The 20,820-nt window shown below is 35.8% G+C and overlaps 2 protein-coding genes across 9 annotated transcripts in view; both read right to left on the reverse strand.

Moving 5' to 3' along the window:
- Window positions 1-11,690, reverse strand: part of LOC18427438 (small RNA degrading nuclease 1) — a 38,354-nt gene extending 26,664 nt beyond the window's left edge. The window contains exons 1-5 of one of the 4 annotated variants that reach the window (XM_088854561.1): window positions 11,439-11,687; window positions 10,548-10,810; window positions 6,520-6,621; window positions 2,971-3,153; window positions 1,201-1,290 (exon numbers count right to left, since the gene is read on the reverse strand). In XM_088854561.1, coding sequence (XP_088710687.1) covers window positions 1,201-1,290; window positions 2,971-3,153; window positions 6,520-6,555 — 309 coding nt within the window. In that variant the 5' untranslated portion in view covers window positions 6,556-6,621; window positions 10,548-10,810; window positions 11,439-11,687. Of the gene's footprint in view, window positions 1-1,200; window positions 1,291-2,970; window positions 3,154-6,519; window positions 6,622-10,547; window positions 10,811-11,144; window positions 11,392-11,438 lie in introns of those variants that run through there. The other 3 variants (XM_088854562.1, XM_011622554.3, XM_006836488.4) reach the window with 3 other exon arrangements.
- A 2,759-nt stretch (window positions 11,691-14,449) lies between these two features.
- The window catches only part of ATMIN7 (HOPM interactor 7), a 37,771-nt gene continuing 31,400 nt past the window's right edge, over window positions 14,450-20,820 (reverse strand). For all 5 annotated transcript variants that reach the window (XM_020663126.2, XM_020663125.2, XM_020663123.2 and 2 more), the window contains exons 28-34: window positions 20,073-20,374; window positions 19,774-19,952; window positions 19,460-19,576; window positions 17,560-17,696; window positions 17,125-17,452; window positions 15,829-15,924; window positions 14,450-15,050 (exon numbers count right to left, since the gene is read on the reverse strand). In XM_020663126.2, the coding sequence (XP_020518785.1) occupies window positions 14,988-15,050; window positions 15,829-15,924; window positions 17,125-17,452; window positions 17,560-17,696; window positions 19,460-19,576; window positions 19,774-19,952; window positions 20,073-20,374 (1,222 nt within the window). In that variant the 3' untranslated portion in view covers window positions 14,450-14,987. The remainder of the gene's footprint in view (window positions 15,051-15,828; window positions 15,925-17,124; window positions 17,453-17,559; window positions 17,697-19,459; window positions 19,577-19,773; window positions 19,953-20,072; window positions 20,375-20,820) is intronic.

Here is a 20,820-nt window from a genome sequence, read left to right on the forward strand (position 1 = left end):
CAAGCTTTTTCAGTATTCTAGGATGTTTTTTATATTTTTAGGATTTTCAAGAGTTGTTTAAGGACTTAAGTGTTTACGGAATATTTTGTTTTAGGTAAAATAATCACTACAAATTTTATGTTTAAGTTGGTAGTAATCAGTCAATTTTGTTTTTGGCCAAGGCTATTTTGGACATTGTATCAAAAATAAAATATAATATAAATAGAGGTGAATGGGGCCTTCATGGTTCACGTGGTTTATTTTTTAAAAGAGAGAAAGGTCGACCCTTTTGAAGCCCTAGGTAAGGTTTGAGGAAGAAATCATAGGTTTCTTCCAACGGTTCCTTGTGTTTGGCCTGAAATATTGCTGATTTTCTGTTCTCTAACAATCTTCCCTCATTAAAGGGCCATTGCCCATCACATGATGTGATCATAAAGGACAGACGATCTAAAATACCCACAATGAATAATGGGAAGTTTATCAAAAATATGCCTAAAGTATCAACTTCTTTTTTTTGATAAGGTTATTTTTTGATAGATATTAAAGTATCAACTATTTAACATCTCATTACCAAATTACCCCAAAACAACTGTTATAACTCATGGTTAATGTACTTTGATTGGCATTTTAAATTATACCAAAAGAAATGGGTAAAATATTAATAATTCATCTCTTGGGTTCCTTTTGATAAATTCCCCATGAAAAAATAAAGATGTATAAAAAATCAGTCATTACATAATGGCGAGATCTCTGCACTAAAACTGATATATTAAAAAATACAAAAAGGATGATGGTTTATATCTGTAATGAAGCCATCATGTTTGTTATTAAATAGAAACCCATTATATTCATTCTAAGAAAGAACATTATATCTGTTCTAAAGGTATTTCTTTGGAATTTATTGACTGGTAAGTAATACACCATTATACATGTTTCTTTATTGTTATAAACCATTATATCTATTATAACGTCAATGTACCCATTATTTTTAATATAACATCATATGCATTAGCGGAGATGGCTCATGCCCACTATGGTCCATTATAATGGATCTTTGAGAATTGAGAGAAACTTACTCCTAACAAAATTAGTAAGATGATTAAAAAAATAAGTAAACGAACAATAATTAAACCCCCTACTGAGGAATACACCGAATAAGGTTTAACCATGCAATAAAAATTTTGAATTTCCCAACCCTAAAGAAACACGATCCACTCTTACCTGTTCAGGGGATTCCGGGTGCTGAGAGTTCTTCATAAGAAATTCCATGGACTTATAATTCTCATGAAGTTTCACTAAATTAGTAATAAGCTGCAGAAAAAACAGATGACAAACTCTCAGCATCAAGATCAAACATCAAATATCGCAAACACAAAACATGAAACCAAGATGCTGAAAATGGAGAAGATACTCTTAGAATTATGAAATCAAACATCACACACCAAAGTGTAAAAAGAATGCATTAAAAAAATTAAGAGAGTCTCTCGTATGACCACTCAAAAATTTTCTTGTCATTCATAAGGAATAATGGCAGATAGAGAGCAGCAAATGCGGAGGCAAAGAACCAGCATCCTTCAAGTTGAAGGAGTGTGATACACCACTTTCAAACATTTGGCTCAAGTAAATTTTCCAACAAATCCATTTAATGAAAAGATCCCACCTCATTAGCTTAGTGCTACAAATGATGGCCCAAGTCATTAGCTTTAGGGCCATTAATGCAAAGGCTTCCCACCTTCTGGGCTTACAGATTTTATCCCAAGCAATTAAGTCGATTTTAATATTGGAGATATCCCCAGACCAAAGGAAATTTCTCATTAACCTTTCGAGAGAGTTGATGATGCTGGCAGGTATCTTGAAGAGCGACATGGCAGATATTGGACAAGGTCACTTTGATACGAGTTCTCCTCCCTCCAAGAGAGAGGTACCTGCCATTCCAAGAGGCTAACACCTCTACTGGAATTTTCGATGACGGGATCCATTAACGACAGAAATTCCATAGTGAGAGAGTCCCATAGAAAATTAAAACTGTAGGTACATTAAAAGAAAGAGACCTGATATTTATATTTAAACCACCATATCTTTGATGTAGTCAAACAAAACTTGAGATCTGTCCCAGATCTCAAAATGGCGTAGAATAACACATGCTCGAACGCACCACTATAGTACAGTGTGTTACTGATTATAGTCATCTTTACAATGTAACATTTGTTCAAAGAAGAGCATGCCTCGCCAAAGCTGTAGCTCAGTTTTAACGGTCCCGTTACCATCCCTCGCAAGAGGTCCATGCCTTGCCTAAAGTGGCTGTCCCCTGTAGAAGACCACCTTTTATTTCCCTCACAACACAGCTCCTGGTTCTTGTCAGTGTTCTCTTCATCACCCCTTTCTTCTCCTATCTCAACTTCTCTCTCTATTTTGTACTCTGAGTGCCCATTTTGTGGGTTGCCTGTACTTTGTTAAACTGTAAAGTATTTTTACTCTTTATAAAGCCAACCCATTCTCAAAAAAAAAAGTAACATTTGTCCAATCATTTATCAATAATTAAATATAATAACATATCTAACAATTACAGATCACAATCGCATGTTAAATGGGATCCAGATCCCATGCTAATGAGATCGACAGCCATATAATCAAGAGTAAGTGCCCATCGAGGGTAAGTTCCAGTGCCCATCAAGGATAAGCTCCAGGAACACGGAACTGTGTTCCCAAAGCGGGATGGGTTATGCTCTACACCCCTACCTATGATATTTATGATTCCTCCAAATATGCAAAGAACTGTTTGCCTTAATTTCACCCACATATGCCATCGTCAACATAAGTAGAATGCTTTGGAACTCAAGCATCTTTCCAAGCATGAATCTATAATTTAAAGATTGATTCCCTCGTTAAAAACATTTTTGAAGAAGACTGCTGAATGAAAAGGTAATAAAATGCTGCAAAAGAATATATTGCTGAAGCAAAACAAACATACACTAAACTATTGTTGCATACCTTCACATCTTCCTCCCCAGTAATTGTCTTTACAAAAGCAGCCAAGATGTCGATTGACCTTCTAGAAGGATCACTTAGGCTAGATCCGAACTTCTTGTCATGAGATTGCAGAAAATCTTTCCATTCTCCTTCAATACCCTTAATTTTACGTGTTTGTGCCAACTTCACAATCTTCACAAGCACCTAAACACACCAAAAAATTACTAGTGGAAGATAGTAACATCAAAAACTATTGAGATAAAGCCAAAGACATTCATTTATGTTTTCTCATAACCTTAAGTGAACACAGATAATTGAAGAAGATAAAATATGTCAAACATCAGATGAATTCAGTTTGCACCTTTCTGCTTTTAATTTTTATACTAATAATTTACTTCTTATAGTGGGTTGTTCAGATTGTCTGCAAGAGGAAGTGGAAACCTAGATCCCTCTCTGACAAACAGAATGTATCACCCCTAGACCAAACAGATTTTGTAAGTATCCTTCTTCTTCTTTTTAACATGGGAATGGGTAAGAATACAAGTCTAGACATCATTTTGTCCCACCCACCACCCTGACTACCTCTACCTAGAGCCCGTTCTAAATCACTTTCTGAGTATCATACATTTATTACTTTTCATATAGTGAGTTTTACCAAAAAGTAATAATAATAATAATGAAGTGAGAGATTATCTAGTATTTAGCATATATTACGGAAGAAGTGTTATTAAATACTCATAAAGGAGTCTAATATTTTTTGTCCACATTTCAATTTGCATGCATATAACTTTTGAGTTTGATCATGTATGACACCAATCCCAAAAACTCTTTCCCAAGAGAGAAACATATCAGTTATCTGCATGCCATTGAGGGAAACATGAGCATGGTCAAATAGCTCACAAGGGCAAGGCTTATTAGGGGTGACCATGCACAGAAATACTTTCATCAGCAAGATGATCAAAGGATCCTCAGTCGTCATCATTACTTCCCTAGCATGCCACAAATGACAAGAACATATGTAAAAAGGGATCAAGGATGAAAAGTTCAGCTGCCCGGTCTAGGAGACGGCTTGGCCGACAATCCTCTTAGGCAAGGGGTTCTAGGCATGCATGCCTAAGGTGACCGCCTAGGCGCCCGAGGTGCCAGCAAGGCGCCCATTAGGGAGGGCACCTAGGCGGAGCCTCGACAACTATGGGCAGAGGAGGTTTCTAAAGATAAAAACAAAGATTTTGAGGTTTATCAAGAGATCAAAAAAAAATTTCACCCTTTTTTATTTCTTGCAAAATCGAAAGATATTCTTCCCGATTCTTTTTGGAGCTTGGAGTGGTCATAAGACTTTTGGCAACCAAAGGTCGCCAATATGGGATGGATATCGGTTCCATTTTGAGAAGATTGGTGTATTACAATATTTTTTAAATGAGGGTTTTGTATTTTTTGTGTAAAATGTATTATGATTTGTTATCCAGTAAACTAGTTTTGTTAGTTTATGCCCTTTGAGTGGTGAACTGTAACTCTTTTTTGTCAATTGTTTGTTTTGAAATGTAATGGATATCAGAAGTTTTGCGATAAGTGCAATGGAAAATTAACATTTGCTAGTTAGGACTAGTAATCTTCATTCTTTTAATGTTACTTTTAGTTATTCAATTCATAGTTCAAAGACATGTATGTTTAAGTTCGATATGCTACACGAATCCTGGTCCACCATTTTGCACTATCAAGGGTCATACCATCAATGAGGCCATAAGTCCCCATATCATTTCTCACTACTTCCAACCATGTCCTTTTGGGTATACCCCTTGCTCTTTTTGAGCCTTCCACTTAAACCAACTCGCAACTCCCAAAAGGTGTTGCACTGGGTCTGCTTTGCACATAGCTAGCCCACCTAAGTCTAGTTTCTCTCAACTTATTGCTTATTGGAGTAACACCTAAGTTCTCCTTAATGTATCTATTTGGAATTCTCTCCTTTCCTTGTTTTGCTACTCATCCACATCAACATCCTCATCTCTGGTACACGGGTCCTATGGGTTTGTTGTTTCTTGACCGCCTAATATTTCGCCCTATAAAGCAAAGCTGGTCTCATAAAACTCTGCCACATCTCCACTGTGTCCACCCAGCTCTAGTTCTATTTCTTCCTCAATCTCTCCATTTTTCTGGATTATTGATCCAAGATATTGAAAGTTTTTGGAATCTCTTGGCTGTCAATCTTAATTACTTCCTCATCTCTACTCCTATCATTACTAAACACATTTCATATATTTTGCCTTAGTCCGGCTAATTTTAAAGCCTGTAGATTCAAAAGCATCCCTCCAAAGTTCTAATTTTATGTTGGCGCCGTATCGGATGTCATCGATTCAAACTATATCATCCACGAACAATATGCACCATAGTACCTCATCTTGTAGGTGCCTAGTTAAGTCATCCACAACTAAGACATAGAGGTATGGGCTCAATGCAGACCCCTGATGTAGATTTATTGTCTTAGAAAACTCACTCCTCTCTCCACTAGTAGCTCATACACTAGTTAGCTCCCTCATACATATCTCTCACCAAGTCATTATAGTGTTTGAAGACTCCTTTTTTTTCAACATCCACCAAATCAAATCTCTAGGTACTTTATCATAAGCTTTCTCTATATCAATCTATTCCCTTCACCCTAAACTTCTTAATCAATTGCCTCGAAAATAGCCTCAATTGTTGACCTCCATGGCATAAATCCGAATTGGTTTTCCGATACACTAATTTCATGTCTGAATCATTAAAGAATCACTCTCTCCCATAGCTTCATAGTATCGCTTATAAGTTTAATCCCTCGATAGTTCGCACAATTCTGTGTCCCTTTTGTTCTTGTAAATATGTACCACAATACTTTTCCTCTATATAGCTAGTATTTTCTTTGTTCTCAAGACCTTGTTGATATGTAGTTCTATAAAATAAAATTATACACAAAAAACTATAAAAGCATGTTTACTAAACAAAAAAAAACTTTACATTCTGTACATAAAAACAGGGGGGGTCCAGTAGTTCACAAGGGCCAGAAGCCCCCCCATTATGCAGGCAGCCCACATACTTGGGAACCTGCCTAGGCGGCCGCCTCTACCTTGTTAACATTGTGAGGGATTAAGCGCGGAGAGGACAAATTAATATCACTGTAACAGTTTATGTCATTAGGTCAAATGCAAATGAAAAGTGAAAAAAAATTCATATATGGTACAAAGAGGAATATTTGTCGACAGGACAAGTGAACCTAATCAAGGATTGAAGAATAGGTGAAAATGACGTGCTTGTTGAAAAATGGTGTCTGCTTTGTATAAAATCCATACCAGTTCATGTTGCCAATATTTGCAAAAACAGAGTGGTCAAAGATGAGTAGATAAGACAAATAAAGGTACACTAATGTGGTCTTTGAGTGACGTCGTTATCTTTTCCAAAGTGGCTAAGGAACCTGCACCTATGAGAGAGGAAACGATGAGCATTCTTTTGAGTGTGCTTGAAAAGATTCGGAATTTCAGATAATACATAGCATGGAAGCAAGTGCAGCGTTCTTAAGGGAGGAAGCAACTGTTCTCTTACATCCGAGCAGGCGAAAGAATTGTAAACTTTCACCATGTTCGCCAAACGTGCAGAGACATCCACTCAAAAACCAATTAGTTGGGGAAAGAAGGTTACATCAAGCTGCATACACAACCAAACAGATGGAAAAGCAACAGAAAATCAAATGTAGAGTGGGAGATAATGTGAACCAATAGAAATGTGCTAACAACTAGGGTGGGGACACGTCAGCAATCGCTCTCTATTCATGTAAATGTTTTTCAGCAATTCTATAGCTCAGCATCATCACTAACTGTGCTGCAGAATTGTTCAGAGCTATTGACTTTGTTGTTGCATCCTTTTGTTTTCTACAATATTGCTGATGCGATATTGTTCCATCCTTCACCAGAGCATTTCATGCTTAAAATCATGATGGAAAGCCTGATGAGAGATTTAGCTACAAATTTCAGTTCTTATAAGGAATTTAATCAACTTAGTATTCATGAGTCAATTTTACTTTATTTTGGGTCCTTATTTCTACGAAGGGTCTTTAGTGGTCATGTTACCTTCCTGCAATTGGAGACCTTACCTTCCTAGTTGTCTAGGTTCCTTTTAGATTATAGGCAAAGCTATGAAGGACAAAAGGTGCGATTAGGGTCTAGAGTCAAATAATTACATTTAAAGGCCTATGGCCATATAGGCCATATTGATACATAGAAGTGGTAAATTTTTCTTTTGCAAGCTTTTGGCAGTGTTGATTCCCTCATTGGGCTGTTTATTCCTCAACCTCTCTTATGGTGCCTATTCTACAAGAAAACCTAATATTCGCATGGTGCCCAACTCCATACAGATTTTCAGTCCTCTCGCTTGTTCTTTGCAATGTGCTAATTCTGCACCAGTCTTAAGTCCTCCTTTATCACTTTCCTCTACTCACATCATAATTTTTCGCTCTCTACACACACCCAACGCTTCAAACCTGATACCAGCCACACCACCTCTCATATGATAAACCCTACTTCTCCAAGAACCCTACACCAACTCTAATACCTTAAACCTAATCTTACATCCCAAACCCAAACCTTGGATTTCACCAACTAGAATAAACCCTACTTCTCCAAGAACCCTAAACCAACTCTAAATACCTTAAACCTAATCTTACATCCCAAACCCAAACCTTGGATTTCACCAACCACAGGTGCCACACTAGATCCTACATCAGTCATTCAAATCTGGGACATGTAGTTCACATGGTCAACACTATAACTGACTGCCCGCATGATAAAGTTCATCATAAATGCGTTTGGATGAACTTTACCAGCAAGCGACCCAGGTTTACAAAATTTACATGGATAAATACATGAAGTTTCCCATGTCTTCATGCTATAATACCCCTTACATGACAAGCTGGTTCTAATTCCCATAATAAACATTTTTTTTCTTTGGAAATCTACACCAAATCTTGAAACAGTCATGAGATTTTCTGTTTCATTGTTCAGATCAGCAAGTTGACTTGTTTATGGCCATGCTCCAGTTGGCCAATATACACTTGCATGTCCTCACATACATTTCCGTTCAGGATATACTTCACTTTTCTAAGGATGTTTTCGTCATGTGTACTATTTTTACATTACAAACTCATCCAAATCAATAAAAGACATGCTTTTCAAGTTACACTTCAACATAAAAATATCCTTATAAGATCTATCATCTCGAATGTCCTACATTCGTACTAGTTACATTTTCTCAGCTTTTGCAATTTAAAATTTTTTGGATCCTCAAAATTTTAGCCCTTGTTTGGTGCTAAGGAAATCTTATATGCAATAAAATGCAGATGATCATCTGTTGGATTTTCACAAAGTGCATTTAAATCTTTTTGTGGTTTGGAGTACTTCAGCTTCCATTTCCCCCAAATCCTTGTCTCCTGCTCAACTCCATGGTCAACTGATACAATAACCCTAAGTTCTCACCCCCCAACAAAAATGACTTCTCTGTCCTCCTGTACAATGCAATCCTCCATTAAAATCCTTCGCCAAAAAACCAAATCCCATGGTATTTCCATCCTCTTTGAAAACAAGAACCTATCCATTGATTAAGAACACATTTTGAATCAGTTATATGAATCCAATGGATCAGAGCTCACTAGTATAACCATGACGTGTCTTAGATGTAGAAGAATAGGCCCTTTTGCAATTGATTCAACAAACTCATGATCAATGGAGCAGTATTCTCTATTGTGGGTCGTTCTCCAAACCGCTACAAAACAATTGGGGGCTTGAGCCTGCCAATTTCTTGGCTAAGAGCCTGAGTTCTTATAGCCAGGGTGAGCCTGCATTCTTAGAGCCAGGGTTTCAAATATTAGCCATGGCATTGTAGAGAGAGCAAGGGCATGGGATAGATATTGCAATAAGGAAAAAGACGAAAATCCATCCATGTAAGTTGAAACCTTATATTTTGATGGTGTATTTGTTATTTAAGTACTGTGTTCTAAGTTCTAAGTTCTAACAAACTTGACTTCTAAATATATCCCGAGATATAAACTCAAATTCTTTTAATGTATTGTAGCTTCATGGTGGGAAATCATGGACAAAGCGCAATCATTTGCAAAAGAGGGCTCAACAGATTCTGAACTTTTAAATGTATTGTAGCTTCACTTAAAGAGGATCTTTCCTGAAAATCTTGAAAGACTTGCACTATTCCAAATCTCTACTTCCTAAATCCATGAAATCCGCTCATATAATCTTATCCACACAGAAACTCAATCCTATCTTAAAAATAGAATTTGCGAAAGTTACTGCCCTTGTCTACATCATTAAATAAAAATCCCTTTCCAATCCCATGCTATAATACCTCAAAGTTAACCACACTAACAAATAAAAAGTACAACCATGTCCCAAAAAATGAAATTAGAACAATAAAATAAAATGTTGATTCAACCTTCTACATACTTCCATTAAAAAGGCAGCATAGAGTACCTTATAGCAACAAACTCTCTCTACAAAACAAATACTTGTCGCACGCTATTGCTCCAATGCAAGCTCTGCCTTCTCAGACATGGTGGACTCCAAAGCACCTCATCTATTGGAATCAACCACAGGTCCGTTTTTGTGGCCTTTTGATCACAGGTTTTGGAAATGGTAAGAGTGGAAGTGGATGTTTGCAATTGTAGGGATTGAAACTATGGTCGAGATAGCCTTGTGTTTAGAGGGGGTAAACCTTTCATGCCTTGATTGCAAAGTTGGTCGGCTATTCAAAGACTTTTAGAGAGAGAGAGAGAGAGAGAGAGAAAGATGTTAATGGTTATCTACATCAAGGTTCACTAATTGTGTTGGATGGATCGGTGAATCAAGTGGTTTGCAAATGGAAAAAAAAAAGGAGTATTCACTTATGTCTATCAAGAAAAAAAAAACAAGGTCCCAACTCCCAATCCTAATCCAAGTTTCAGAAATAAAAAAATAAAAATACCATTATTACAATAGGTCAATGACCACAAGCGCAACGTCTAATAAACTTTGCAAATTATAACCGGTATCACACACAACTGCCAAGGAGCATAGTAAGAAACCAACTAACGGACATACAGTCTGTCTTGTCTCTTCCATCCCGCCACTCAAAGAGCTTGAGAAACATATGCTCCACCAACTCACATCACAAGAGATCCTCATCATAAAAGGTAAAAGGAAATCATGTATCACTAGCTCAGCTGCAGCATAGTAGCTACCACTAATTCAGCATGGTAGCAAAATCCACAACTGTAAAAAAAAATTACAGCACTGCTAGAACATACAAAAAACTTCAAACATTTAATCATCGACAGCTTCAACTGATCCGATTTTCTGATACTGCTCTTCTGGTTCTCCACATAAATAAACGTTTCGTGATCCTTGTGTCTCTATTAGTTTTCATAGACAATTTATACAATACAATATCTCTAAAACATGGATTTCATATAGAGATTGTGAGAGTGTGACAGTGAATAGGACATCATGAAACCTACTCCTTAGGAGGGAAATTTTACCAAAACAAGAAGGAAAAAAAATAGAGATATTGGCCATTGGAGAGAAGGAGTGTACCTCCTTATCGCATGTGGCCGTGATATCTTCTGCCATGACCCCTGCTCTTAGTTGGAAGCTATCTGACCATAAAGAGAGAGGAACTCCTCCTACTTCTTATACCAAACCAATATTATTGACGTGGGAGTTGAAGAGAGGATAAACCCCCTTCTATAATCATCTGAGACTGATAAATCCCCTTCTTCCTTTTATGATCTATTTGGAATCAAAACCCACTCTTTCTGGTCGCTCACCAAAACAATATTTTATTGTTCTCTTTTTCCCTGTAAATTTGTCGGAAAACTTAGAAAATGAAAGCTAACGTATGCGTCATATTAGGAAAATTAAAGTTTAGAAGAAAATAGAGGTAATTTGCATCAACGAATTCGTCCTTGTAATAAATTTTCAAGAAATTTAGACCACTGCTTCAAAAATAATAGATAAATGTAAATGTCCAATGGTTTCCCTCTAAATTTGCAGAAAAATTAAGAAAATAAAATCCCCAGCCCATATGTTACTGAACCTTATTCGAATATATTCTATGAAGAAAACCAATAATGAAAACAATCTACCTCAGAAAATACCACACAAAGTTACCAAAAAAAAAAAACGCTATACCTAGAGATACTCAGATTAGGTTTTAATCATAGCTGCCCATAATTATGAAGCCAAATGGTATTTTATGCCAAAAAATCTCATTGGAGAAAACTGTGGAAATTTTCACTGATTGGAAGTATGGCCGACTCCAAAAAAAAACACATAGCTCTTTCCACTCTCAATTGCAGTTTCAAAACCGTGCTGATTATTGATTGAAAAGCTCAAACTTCGCAGCACGGTGAAGTGGAAATTGCAATGACAAAAATACAGACGGAGAAAGAAGTGTGTATTAGGGTTTTAGGGAGGAGGGCGTACCGGCGCTGGGATCTGCAGATCCAGAGATAAGACGTCTTCTCGATCTTTAACGGCGATAAAGCAGACTCCGAGGAGCGCTTCAGCTCAGCATACCAAATGGATGATGGGAATCATTTGTTGGATCATCGCCGTCAATTGTAAAGATGGAAGTTGATAAAAGAGTACGTGGGTGCCACTCGAAAATTTTAATACGACCTGAAAATTTACTTCACAACTAATTATGAAGTTTAAAACTAAAAAACTAGTGCAATTTTGAGAATGGACAATCTAAATACGTTTATATAAGGTTGCAATTTTAAAATATAGAACTATAGATGCACCTAAAAAATCAATCGGAAAAATATTTTTTTAATATTGAAAAACCTTCTAATTGATCCTCTTGACGACTAGATATATGAATATAAAAAATAATAAAACTTTAGTCCCATAAATAATGGATCTTGCAACACATTAACTAGACCGTTCATTTTCAAGATTTTCATATGTTTATAGATCTTTTCGATTTTAATCATCTTTGGAGTTTAAATTTTTATATTTAGATATAAAAATTGATTTTGATATAATCTTAAAAAAAATTTACACCAAACTTACATATCATAATAAAATTTGGACGTACGCCTTAATTGGATTGTTAAAGGTTGCAACTTTATAGAAACCATACCCTTACAAGATATACTATTTTGAGACTTTAATGTCTGTTGTTTTTTTAAATCTCTGTGTATCTCAATGACGATATGATCAATTAGAGGTTTTTCAGTATTTTAATAATTTTGTTCGATGGATTTTTGAAGCATGCAATTTTTTCCATAATATAAGGTTCCAGTCTTATATAAATTTTTTCCTTTAAAGAATATCCTCAATTTTTTTTATTTTGTTATAGATATTACCTATTTTTTAGCTTTTTTATTTTTCCAAAATACTCATAAGATCGGTACTTCGAGTTTAGTATATGGAGTATCGAATATTTTATTGGCTTTTGATTTCCTTAAGGCTCAGTTTGCTTATCTTTCACATTTATTGAACATAGATCATCACATAACTCCCTAAGGGATCACTTGGTATGCATGAATTACTAACTTGTTTATAGAAGTCCCTTGTAAAATATTTACATATGCAAACAATTTACATAAATATATTACTCTAACATACTTTTTCCTAAGCAAAAGTCAAAACAAAGAGAGATAACTTATAATTTTGAGATAGTTTCTCTCTACAGATTTTTAAAAGAAACCATTTAACTTTGATACAATAAGACCATTTGGGATTCTATGCAAATGATATCAAAGGTAATCACAATTACTTACAACCATCTACTGTGAAATTTGATAGCTTAGATGTGTCATAAAGTTCGAGAATTTTTTTTTTAAGTTTGAACTTGGTAAATGGAATTATTGTACCCACCCAATTTCACATCTAATGGTCAAGATCAATGTGACCACCTTGTACCAAAAGTAAATAATCTCATTCTATACTTTCCCATTTTTAAATATTTTATCATTTTATAAATAAAATTTAATATACTCTCTTTATAAATTTTGAGACATTTTCTCGCTCTAAAACATAATTTTTAAGATAGTTTCTCTCTGAATTTTTTGAAGTAGTTTATCTCTAAGATTTGATATAATTTTCCTCTTTGAAATTTAAATATAATTTTCCTCTTTGAAATTTAGAACTCAAAATCTTTTATTTTTTCATACGCATACATCTCGATGTCGAGATAATCAATTATAAGTTTTTTAACAATAAAACAAAGTTTGTCAAAGGTGGGAAAAATTTATATCGAGCCTAGGTTTTAAATAATCAAATTAGAGCCCTACCTCAAAACTTTCACTAGAAGAGGTTGTTTTGATGCCCAAATATCATCAAATTAATCATCTCGGCACCAAGATGTATGGACATGAGAAAAAAATGAGTTTCAAGTTTTAGAAATAGTACATTTTGTAATGTATTTTTAGAACCGTTAAGATTTTCACGTTTTCATAGATCTGCTCAATCTACACTATTTTTTACGATTTAAATTTTATAAATAAAGACGAGACTATAATTTAAGGCTATCACAAAATATTCCAATATTGAAATTACATTTCTCAACACCATTTAAAGGTGGGCTCTAATTTGATTGTTTAGAGCTTCGTCTGTATACGAACTGCACCCTTTTAAGGTTGCAACCTTATATAAACTTTTGTCATATAAGTTGTTAATGGGGTTCTGTAGTATATCCTCCTTTTATGTTATGCGTTGAGGTTCGAAATTCCTAACCGAAACCGACTAGTGTGTAGTGCACTATGTCTCTCTCTATTTGCACATCTTACAATAATAGTTTTAATAAAATGATATTTTACACATTTAGTACTATTTCTACCCATGATCATATATCTTTTGATAGGTATACTGAAATTGACTCAATTATTTGAGTAAAATGTTGAATAGTTCATATTTCGTGCATATTTGAATAACTATTCCTATGCGCATTCTATATGTTTGATGCTTAGTGTGTGCCACATGGTGATATCTCGAGTTACTTTATCATTGTTTTTGTGTTTAGATGGATGACAAGTGTCGTTCTCATCAAGTCCCACATTTACATGAAGAAAAAGTAGAGATGTGGTTCTCTCTAGCACCAGCAAATGTTTGTACTTGAATGGGACTACTCGCTCTCTCTCTCTCTCTCTCTCTCTCTCTCTCTTGAATGTGAACAAGTTTTTCATTGAGAATGTAGAATTACAATAAATAATCCGAGAAGTTTTTGATTCATAATGTTCCGGTTTTTTTAAAATAATCTTGTAAAACATGGTTAACCATCAGTGCATGGTGACCAAACCAGAAGTTGGCCATCGTTGGAAGCTTATCTCACTTCACATGATGAACAACACATTGCCGTTTATACACAAAATATAACCACACCAAGCAGGCAGTGGGGCGGGGGGGGGCGAGAGAAGTTTTAGGTGAGATACGCATTGAAGTTTGAAACAAGGACAATCATGCCACTAATCAAACTTGAACAGCACACATTTAAGGGGAAATCAGCCACTTCTTCTCTTCTTTATAAAAGCCTCAAATTGAAAATGAAAAGTTTGTATAGGAAATGTCCTATCCATCCATTCCCCTCGGCATTTCTATTTCAATGAGCAATCAATGAGCACAAAGCTTGAATGTCTCCTAACACCAATCCGAAATGATACAAGCAACCAACTTTCTCACCCCTCTCAAGCTCAAGCAATCCTCTCTATACTTTGGCCAAACAATATCAATTTTGGACCCCAATATGTGCCAGTCAAAAACTTCTTGAAAAATGCACTTCGAAGCTTCCCCTTTGGGGTTAGTTCTTTCTATGGAAGTTTGGGCTTCTTTTTCAATGTATAAATCTCTCTATTAACGAAGCAAGAAATATTCTGCAGCAAGAAAGCACGAGGATGAAAAAGGAATTGATCCAAAGGTGTGCATCTATCTCCAATGAAATCGATAGCCCAAGAAGCCTCATCAATCAGAATGCCAATGCCAATAAGCCTTTCGCTAACAAAGGGTGATTTTGGAAGATGGGATCAGAGATTAAGGTAAAAGGGAAGTCAGCTGTGTGTTGAAGAGATCAGCCAAGGCTCCACGAATATCCATCTGAAAGAGAAGGTTCAAGTTAATGAAGGCATTGATGGTAAATGAATGATAGACTAGCAGAGTGAAAAATCCATATCAAATAACTGTTGGACAAAAAGAGACAAACCTAAAATAGAAGAATTGAATGCGTAAACAAATCTGAATATATAAAGCAATGGAAGTCTGTTAAAGATAACACTTTCAATCAATTATCACCAATAGCCATCCGGGGGAGAAAAAAAAAAGGCACATTGGAGGCAACCACTAATGTTCAAAACCACAAGGGCATCTGAGAAAAAAAAGCAGCAACATGAACACTCCCACAAAAAATATCTTTTAAGTACTATCCATAAAAGTGTATGATCTCACAGAACAAAAACTCATACATCAGTAGTCTATGATACACCATAGGGCACGGGCACATCCACCTCCATTCCTGATGATGGATGGTGGAGTATAACCTCACCCTCGTAAATGCCCATCATCCAAAACTATCATAAATCTCCACCATCCATCAACCAGGAGCAGTGGGGAATGCCCCAATGGTCTACCATGTGCCAACATACCATACTGGTGCATCATACCATACTGGTGCATAATATATTTCCTTGATATACTTCAAGGAATGATATAGGAATGGGCCAAGTGTCTCGAGGAAATTTTTTTGAGGGAAGTTAACTAACAAGTATCTCAAGGAAATTTAACCTCTCACTAGCAAACAGCAGTGAATTGATGTTTCATATTGCAGGAGGAATTTAAAGAAGGGGGCACCAACATAGCTCTGGCAGAGAGTATTCACCTGATCACAGCAAACTAGTTTAGTGATCAATGGATAGAACTCTTCAAGATGCTTTCTGAATATCCGATTGTTCATGAGGGACATCCCTTTCAGCACCTGCAGAGAACATACAAATATCCATGGCTTTCATGATACTAAATACAAAGCTGCATGCCCATCATAAAAGGTAAAAGGCTAATGTAGATGATATGGATGACAGCGCCAAACAATACACAGAAAAAAGAAAAGTCAATTGCTTGGTGCACCTGTAAATTAGATTCAAATAGCCACCATGCTGATAATCATATGCATGCTTTGACAAAAAACTAATACATTTGAAAATTTTCCTTTAAAAAGCATAAAGAGATATGCTCCACAAGAGAGAAAGGAAAAATACTGTCAAAGCGAAATAACACCAACTCTGCAAATAGGTTGAAGGGAACAATTAAGTAGTTAAGAATGAAACGAAAAGTCAGACAACCTAATAAATTCCCAAAGAGGTAGCATGTTTGGTTAAGTGGCAGAGTACGTTACCAAGTGGCATTCTATCATGTAACAAACCAAGCATATTGATGCAATCTCCAAACCAAGCATATTGATGCAATCTCATTTAGAAGCCACATATCAGACAATGATATCTACTGCCGATGAAATCCATATGTTCAGTTCCTTCTTCATCATTTCAAATTTCCTCTTTTGAGGCCTATTATCCCATATGATGACAATATGAGTGTCATATAATTGGATGTTTTCCCTGCGTTCTTCGATGTTCGCTTTACAAGTTTCTTCTTGGGAAAAGTACAGCTTGTCCAATGTCCATCAGGTTTTTCAAATGTTATATGGCAGATAATTTTACAACTACCATTTTCAATGGCTTAAGATTGGAAGTTCATGAGTATTACATTCCCAACTTGAGGATAATTCAGTCAGTTGTCATTTCATTATTGTGCTATTAAATTCTTCGATAATTATGCTTAATTTCAATATTATTTTGCTGATGGGATAGCAATATCTGTATTTACTATGGGGGCATTACATCTTCATCCAGTTATTGGAACTTCCGATATTAATATTCCCATACGCAGTGATCTAAAATTTCACTACAAGCTGCTCTAGATGCCATTGGCAGATAATAGACATCTATAAGAAATGAATTACCAAAACTATCACCGCAAACAGGCTGCCATCAACATAAGAGCATTCCAAAAGACATAACCAAGCAAAATCCTAAAGTGAACTACATCGTACGATGGACTATGGAATGGGAAATAAACTGTTACAAAAAGATACTGTGGGGGTCAAAATAGAAGTTCGTACCTTAACAATGACAGGTGATCGCAACTCAAGGACTCGATGAATGTCCACATTAGCAGCATCCCCCGTGCTAGGTTGGAGGTCAGATGCTTCCTTTAATATCTGACCACAAAAGGATACCAACTTTCCTTCTGCAAGGTCATTAAGTTGTTCTGCTTCAGCAGCTTCGGTATCACATGGATCATGTTTTGGGGCCGAATCATCTACAGAGGAACGCATATTTCCAACTGAATTTTCACTATCAGAAATGAAGTTCATTGTAGTTTTGTGTAAGATATCCAAATAAATTCCTGTGCCTGTCACTTCCTGGCGAAGAAGATTCAAAGGTGGCCTGTGAAATAAGGAAGTATAAGTCAAGAACAGCACACACACATCATCATCGTCAGAGCCTTTTCCCAAGTAGGATAAAACAGCACACAACGTAACAATGTTACTTGCCTTTCAGAAGGCATCTGATGCATCCGTATTCTGAGATTGGAATAAGAATTATATGAGGCGGAGAAGTCCAAAACAGACAGTAATATATCCATTATAGCGATCTTCTGTGGGGACTTCAGCCTACTCCAATACTTCCTCTGCAGTTTTCAGATATAATAAGCTTCCCGTTGGAATAAATAAATAAATAAGAAGAGGAAATCTTGAAGGCATAATCATTAACAGCTATAAAAGTTTGTAACAAAAAAGTATAGTAACAGTAAAAAGTTTTCATCATGGTCCTTGCCTTTAATCAAGAAAGAATGTGAAGTTCATTAATTTATCCACTATTAATATGAAAAAAAACACTAAATTTCAGCCTGACGCTCTAATTGAGTTGCATTTGTGACTTAGAGCAGGCTAAGGATAAATCCATAAGAGTAATGATTCTGGATATGGAGCATCATTTAGATGCTGGAAAAGAGAGATGTAGGTACAATAACAGAGACCACTATTCTTGCGGAGAAAGTTGAGATATGACGTACATTTAAGTAGACATGGCCTGTTTGGATAAACAAACCATACAGTTGATAATAGATATAAATAAAGAAAAACTACTAAAGGATGATCTCAGTCATTATGGATAAAGTACAAGCCATCTTATTCTTTTTAAAATGGTGCAAAAGCTATCATACATACCCGAGTAAAGGGATATAATCAAAGTTTTTTCTAGTTTATATGAGATGGTGGTGGACGTAGTACTTGATAGATAGGACAAAACCAATACTCCACTCTGCTGCATGGGGCAGTCTCAATCCCCAATATGCAATGTTTGATGCCAATCCATGCATCTATGGTTCTATATTTTTAGCCAGTTACTTTTTTTTTGGGAAAGGAAATTAGTGAATTTTGTTGGGTCTTGTTGTCTCTTAAAAAGTTATATATGTATGACTGTCAGTAACTCAGTATGATTGATACTTTTGGCTTTATCTATTATATGGTTGCATAGAAACATATTCTTGAGCTGAACCTTTAGTTCTAATTACCAGTATCTTGTTATACTTCGAGATGTTATCCTTTTGTGAGTAAGCAGCTCAACCAATGCTTCTCAGTATCTTTATGTTATCTAATATGGTTAGTCAGTGATAAAAAACGTCGAATCTGGGAGGGAATCAATCACAAGTCCTTGTTCAATATGGGAGAGTCTTAAGTAAGACTGGGAAAGCTTTCACAAAAACAATTTAAAAAAATATAAAAAAGGGGAGACAGGCGGTTCCACAATTTCTTGGCCCAGGCCAATTCCTGAGTCAGCCCTATGATTTTTAATGATTATTATTTAATAATTACAGTACTTGTAGTAGTGAGAATTATCACAATTATTATTATTTAATTATTGCTACAGTAGTTGTAGTAGTAAGAATTATCACAATTATCATTATTATCATCATCATTGTCATTGCTGTTGCTGCAATTATAATAACAGGTGATATGGTCTCACTGTGTCAAGAATGAGCATTCATTCGGGGTCCTGTGATGCCAAGTAGTGGACATTGTCAAGTCCAAAAGAATTGTTATCTCTAATTCATTCACAAAGGAATGCAATGAGAAAATGAACTGAATCATCCATTTTCATCTTTTGATGCACAGATTACAATCCCAATCATCCATTGAAGAAAAACCTTATGCTCTGAATAGTAGCAACCAGGAATTTTTTATAATTGTGTACATAATTCCCTGGCCACCAACAGAACTTATCCACTTCAAAAGCTTTCATAGGCAAACTGAACAGGATAAGATATTATACAACTTCCATCGCGTTAATGCTAGAACCATGGTTGCATTGCAAGTGCACAATCTAAAAGTATATGGGAGACAGCTTTAAGACAAATTACCAGAACGCCAAATTAGAGAAGAAAAAAGTTACCTGAATACTGTCAATAGCTCCCAGCAATAACAGCTGTGTAATGCATTTTCCTCTAACAGCTTGAAGCAATGGATTCTCTTCACTATCCTTGTCATCAGTTTCCATAGGTTCAGGAATCTAAATTAAGAGAGACAACGTCAGTGCAGATATGTAAAGATGACAACGAAGAGCAATTAAACATACTCTTCCCATATTGAAGATTGGTTTATTGCCTACAAGACAATCAATATTTTCTGAAGATAAAATCCAGAAACTCTATTCCGCGACAGCAATGTGAAGTTGCTACAAAAATGGTAGTCTTCCTATCATGATACCTTGGTTGGAGACGAAGGAACCAGAACATCTCCAGGACGACCTTTGGACTTAAAAGTGAGATTCTTTAGCAAGAGAGTGTCTATCATGTTACCCATAATCCTTTGACCTAGGGTTTGGCTCCGTTGGAGGTTTCCAGCTTGAGATAATTTTCCTGCCCTTCCTGATGGTGAAGGGAGACCTACACAAGAAGCGAAAATAATTGAACAAATATTTTCATCTAATACAGTTTGCGGTTGCATGTGAGCAAGTAAAACATAAACAATGACCGTCATGTTATAATGAGAAGTAGTTTACGCACCTTCGGAATCCTCAATGCTTTGTTTGAAATTTGATCCTTGATTATCATATTGCAAGGTATGAGAACCATTATGCTGTCCAAAACCATTGTTACTACTACCTCGTGATGATGTGTCCATGTCATTCTCATTCTCACCACTGCCAAATGGGCGAACTTCAATTTTGCCATAGTTTCCATGCTTCAGGGAAGGGCTTTCATCACTATTGAGAGTTGGCAATCTCGTTACTGTTGCATGGCTTCTTGTGCTATCAAAACCCACTGAATTGAGAAGCTCAAGAGGCTGTGTGGTGTATGCCGCATCACTGACAACCATCACGCAATGAAAGCAGACCAAATGGTTTTTTTCAAGTTCAGGACACAAATTTACCAACCACAAAAAAGGAAGGTACAATTAGTATAAGAAAACTCAGGCCAATCAATTCGGACTCAGCAAATTCCAGAAAATCCCCCAACTCAGGGCATATATAATATATTTATAATTAATCATAAATAGTTTATAATTGATACAATTTTGACTAAATCAACTACAATTATGATTAATTTTGTTTTTTATGTTTTTATGACTTTTAATATTCTATCTTTTCTTATTTTTCTACAAATCTTCAACCAGTTTTTCATCTTTTCTATTTTTTGAAAATGTTTTTTATATTTTTTATCATTTTCTTTTTCCCCCCAGACTTTTACCCTTTTTTTAAATCTTTTTGGCTCCTATGGAAGCTCAATGGAAACTCATACGAGGTGACTTGGA

Source organism: Amborella trichopoda, chromosome 12 (assembly GCF_054954075.1).
Source record: "Amborella trichopoda isolate Santa Cruz 75 chromosome 12, AtrichopodaSantaCruz75HAP2 v2.0, whole genome shotgun sequence".
Taxonomy (NCBI): domain Eukaryota; kingdom Viridiplantae; phylum Streptophyta; class Magnoliopsida; order Amborellales; family Amborellaceae; genus Amborella; species Amborella trichopoda.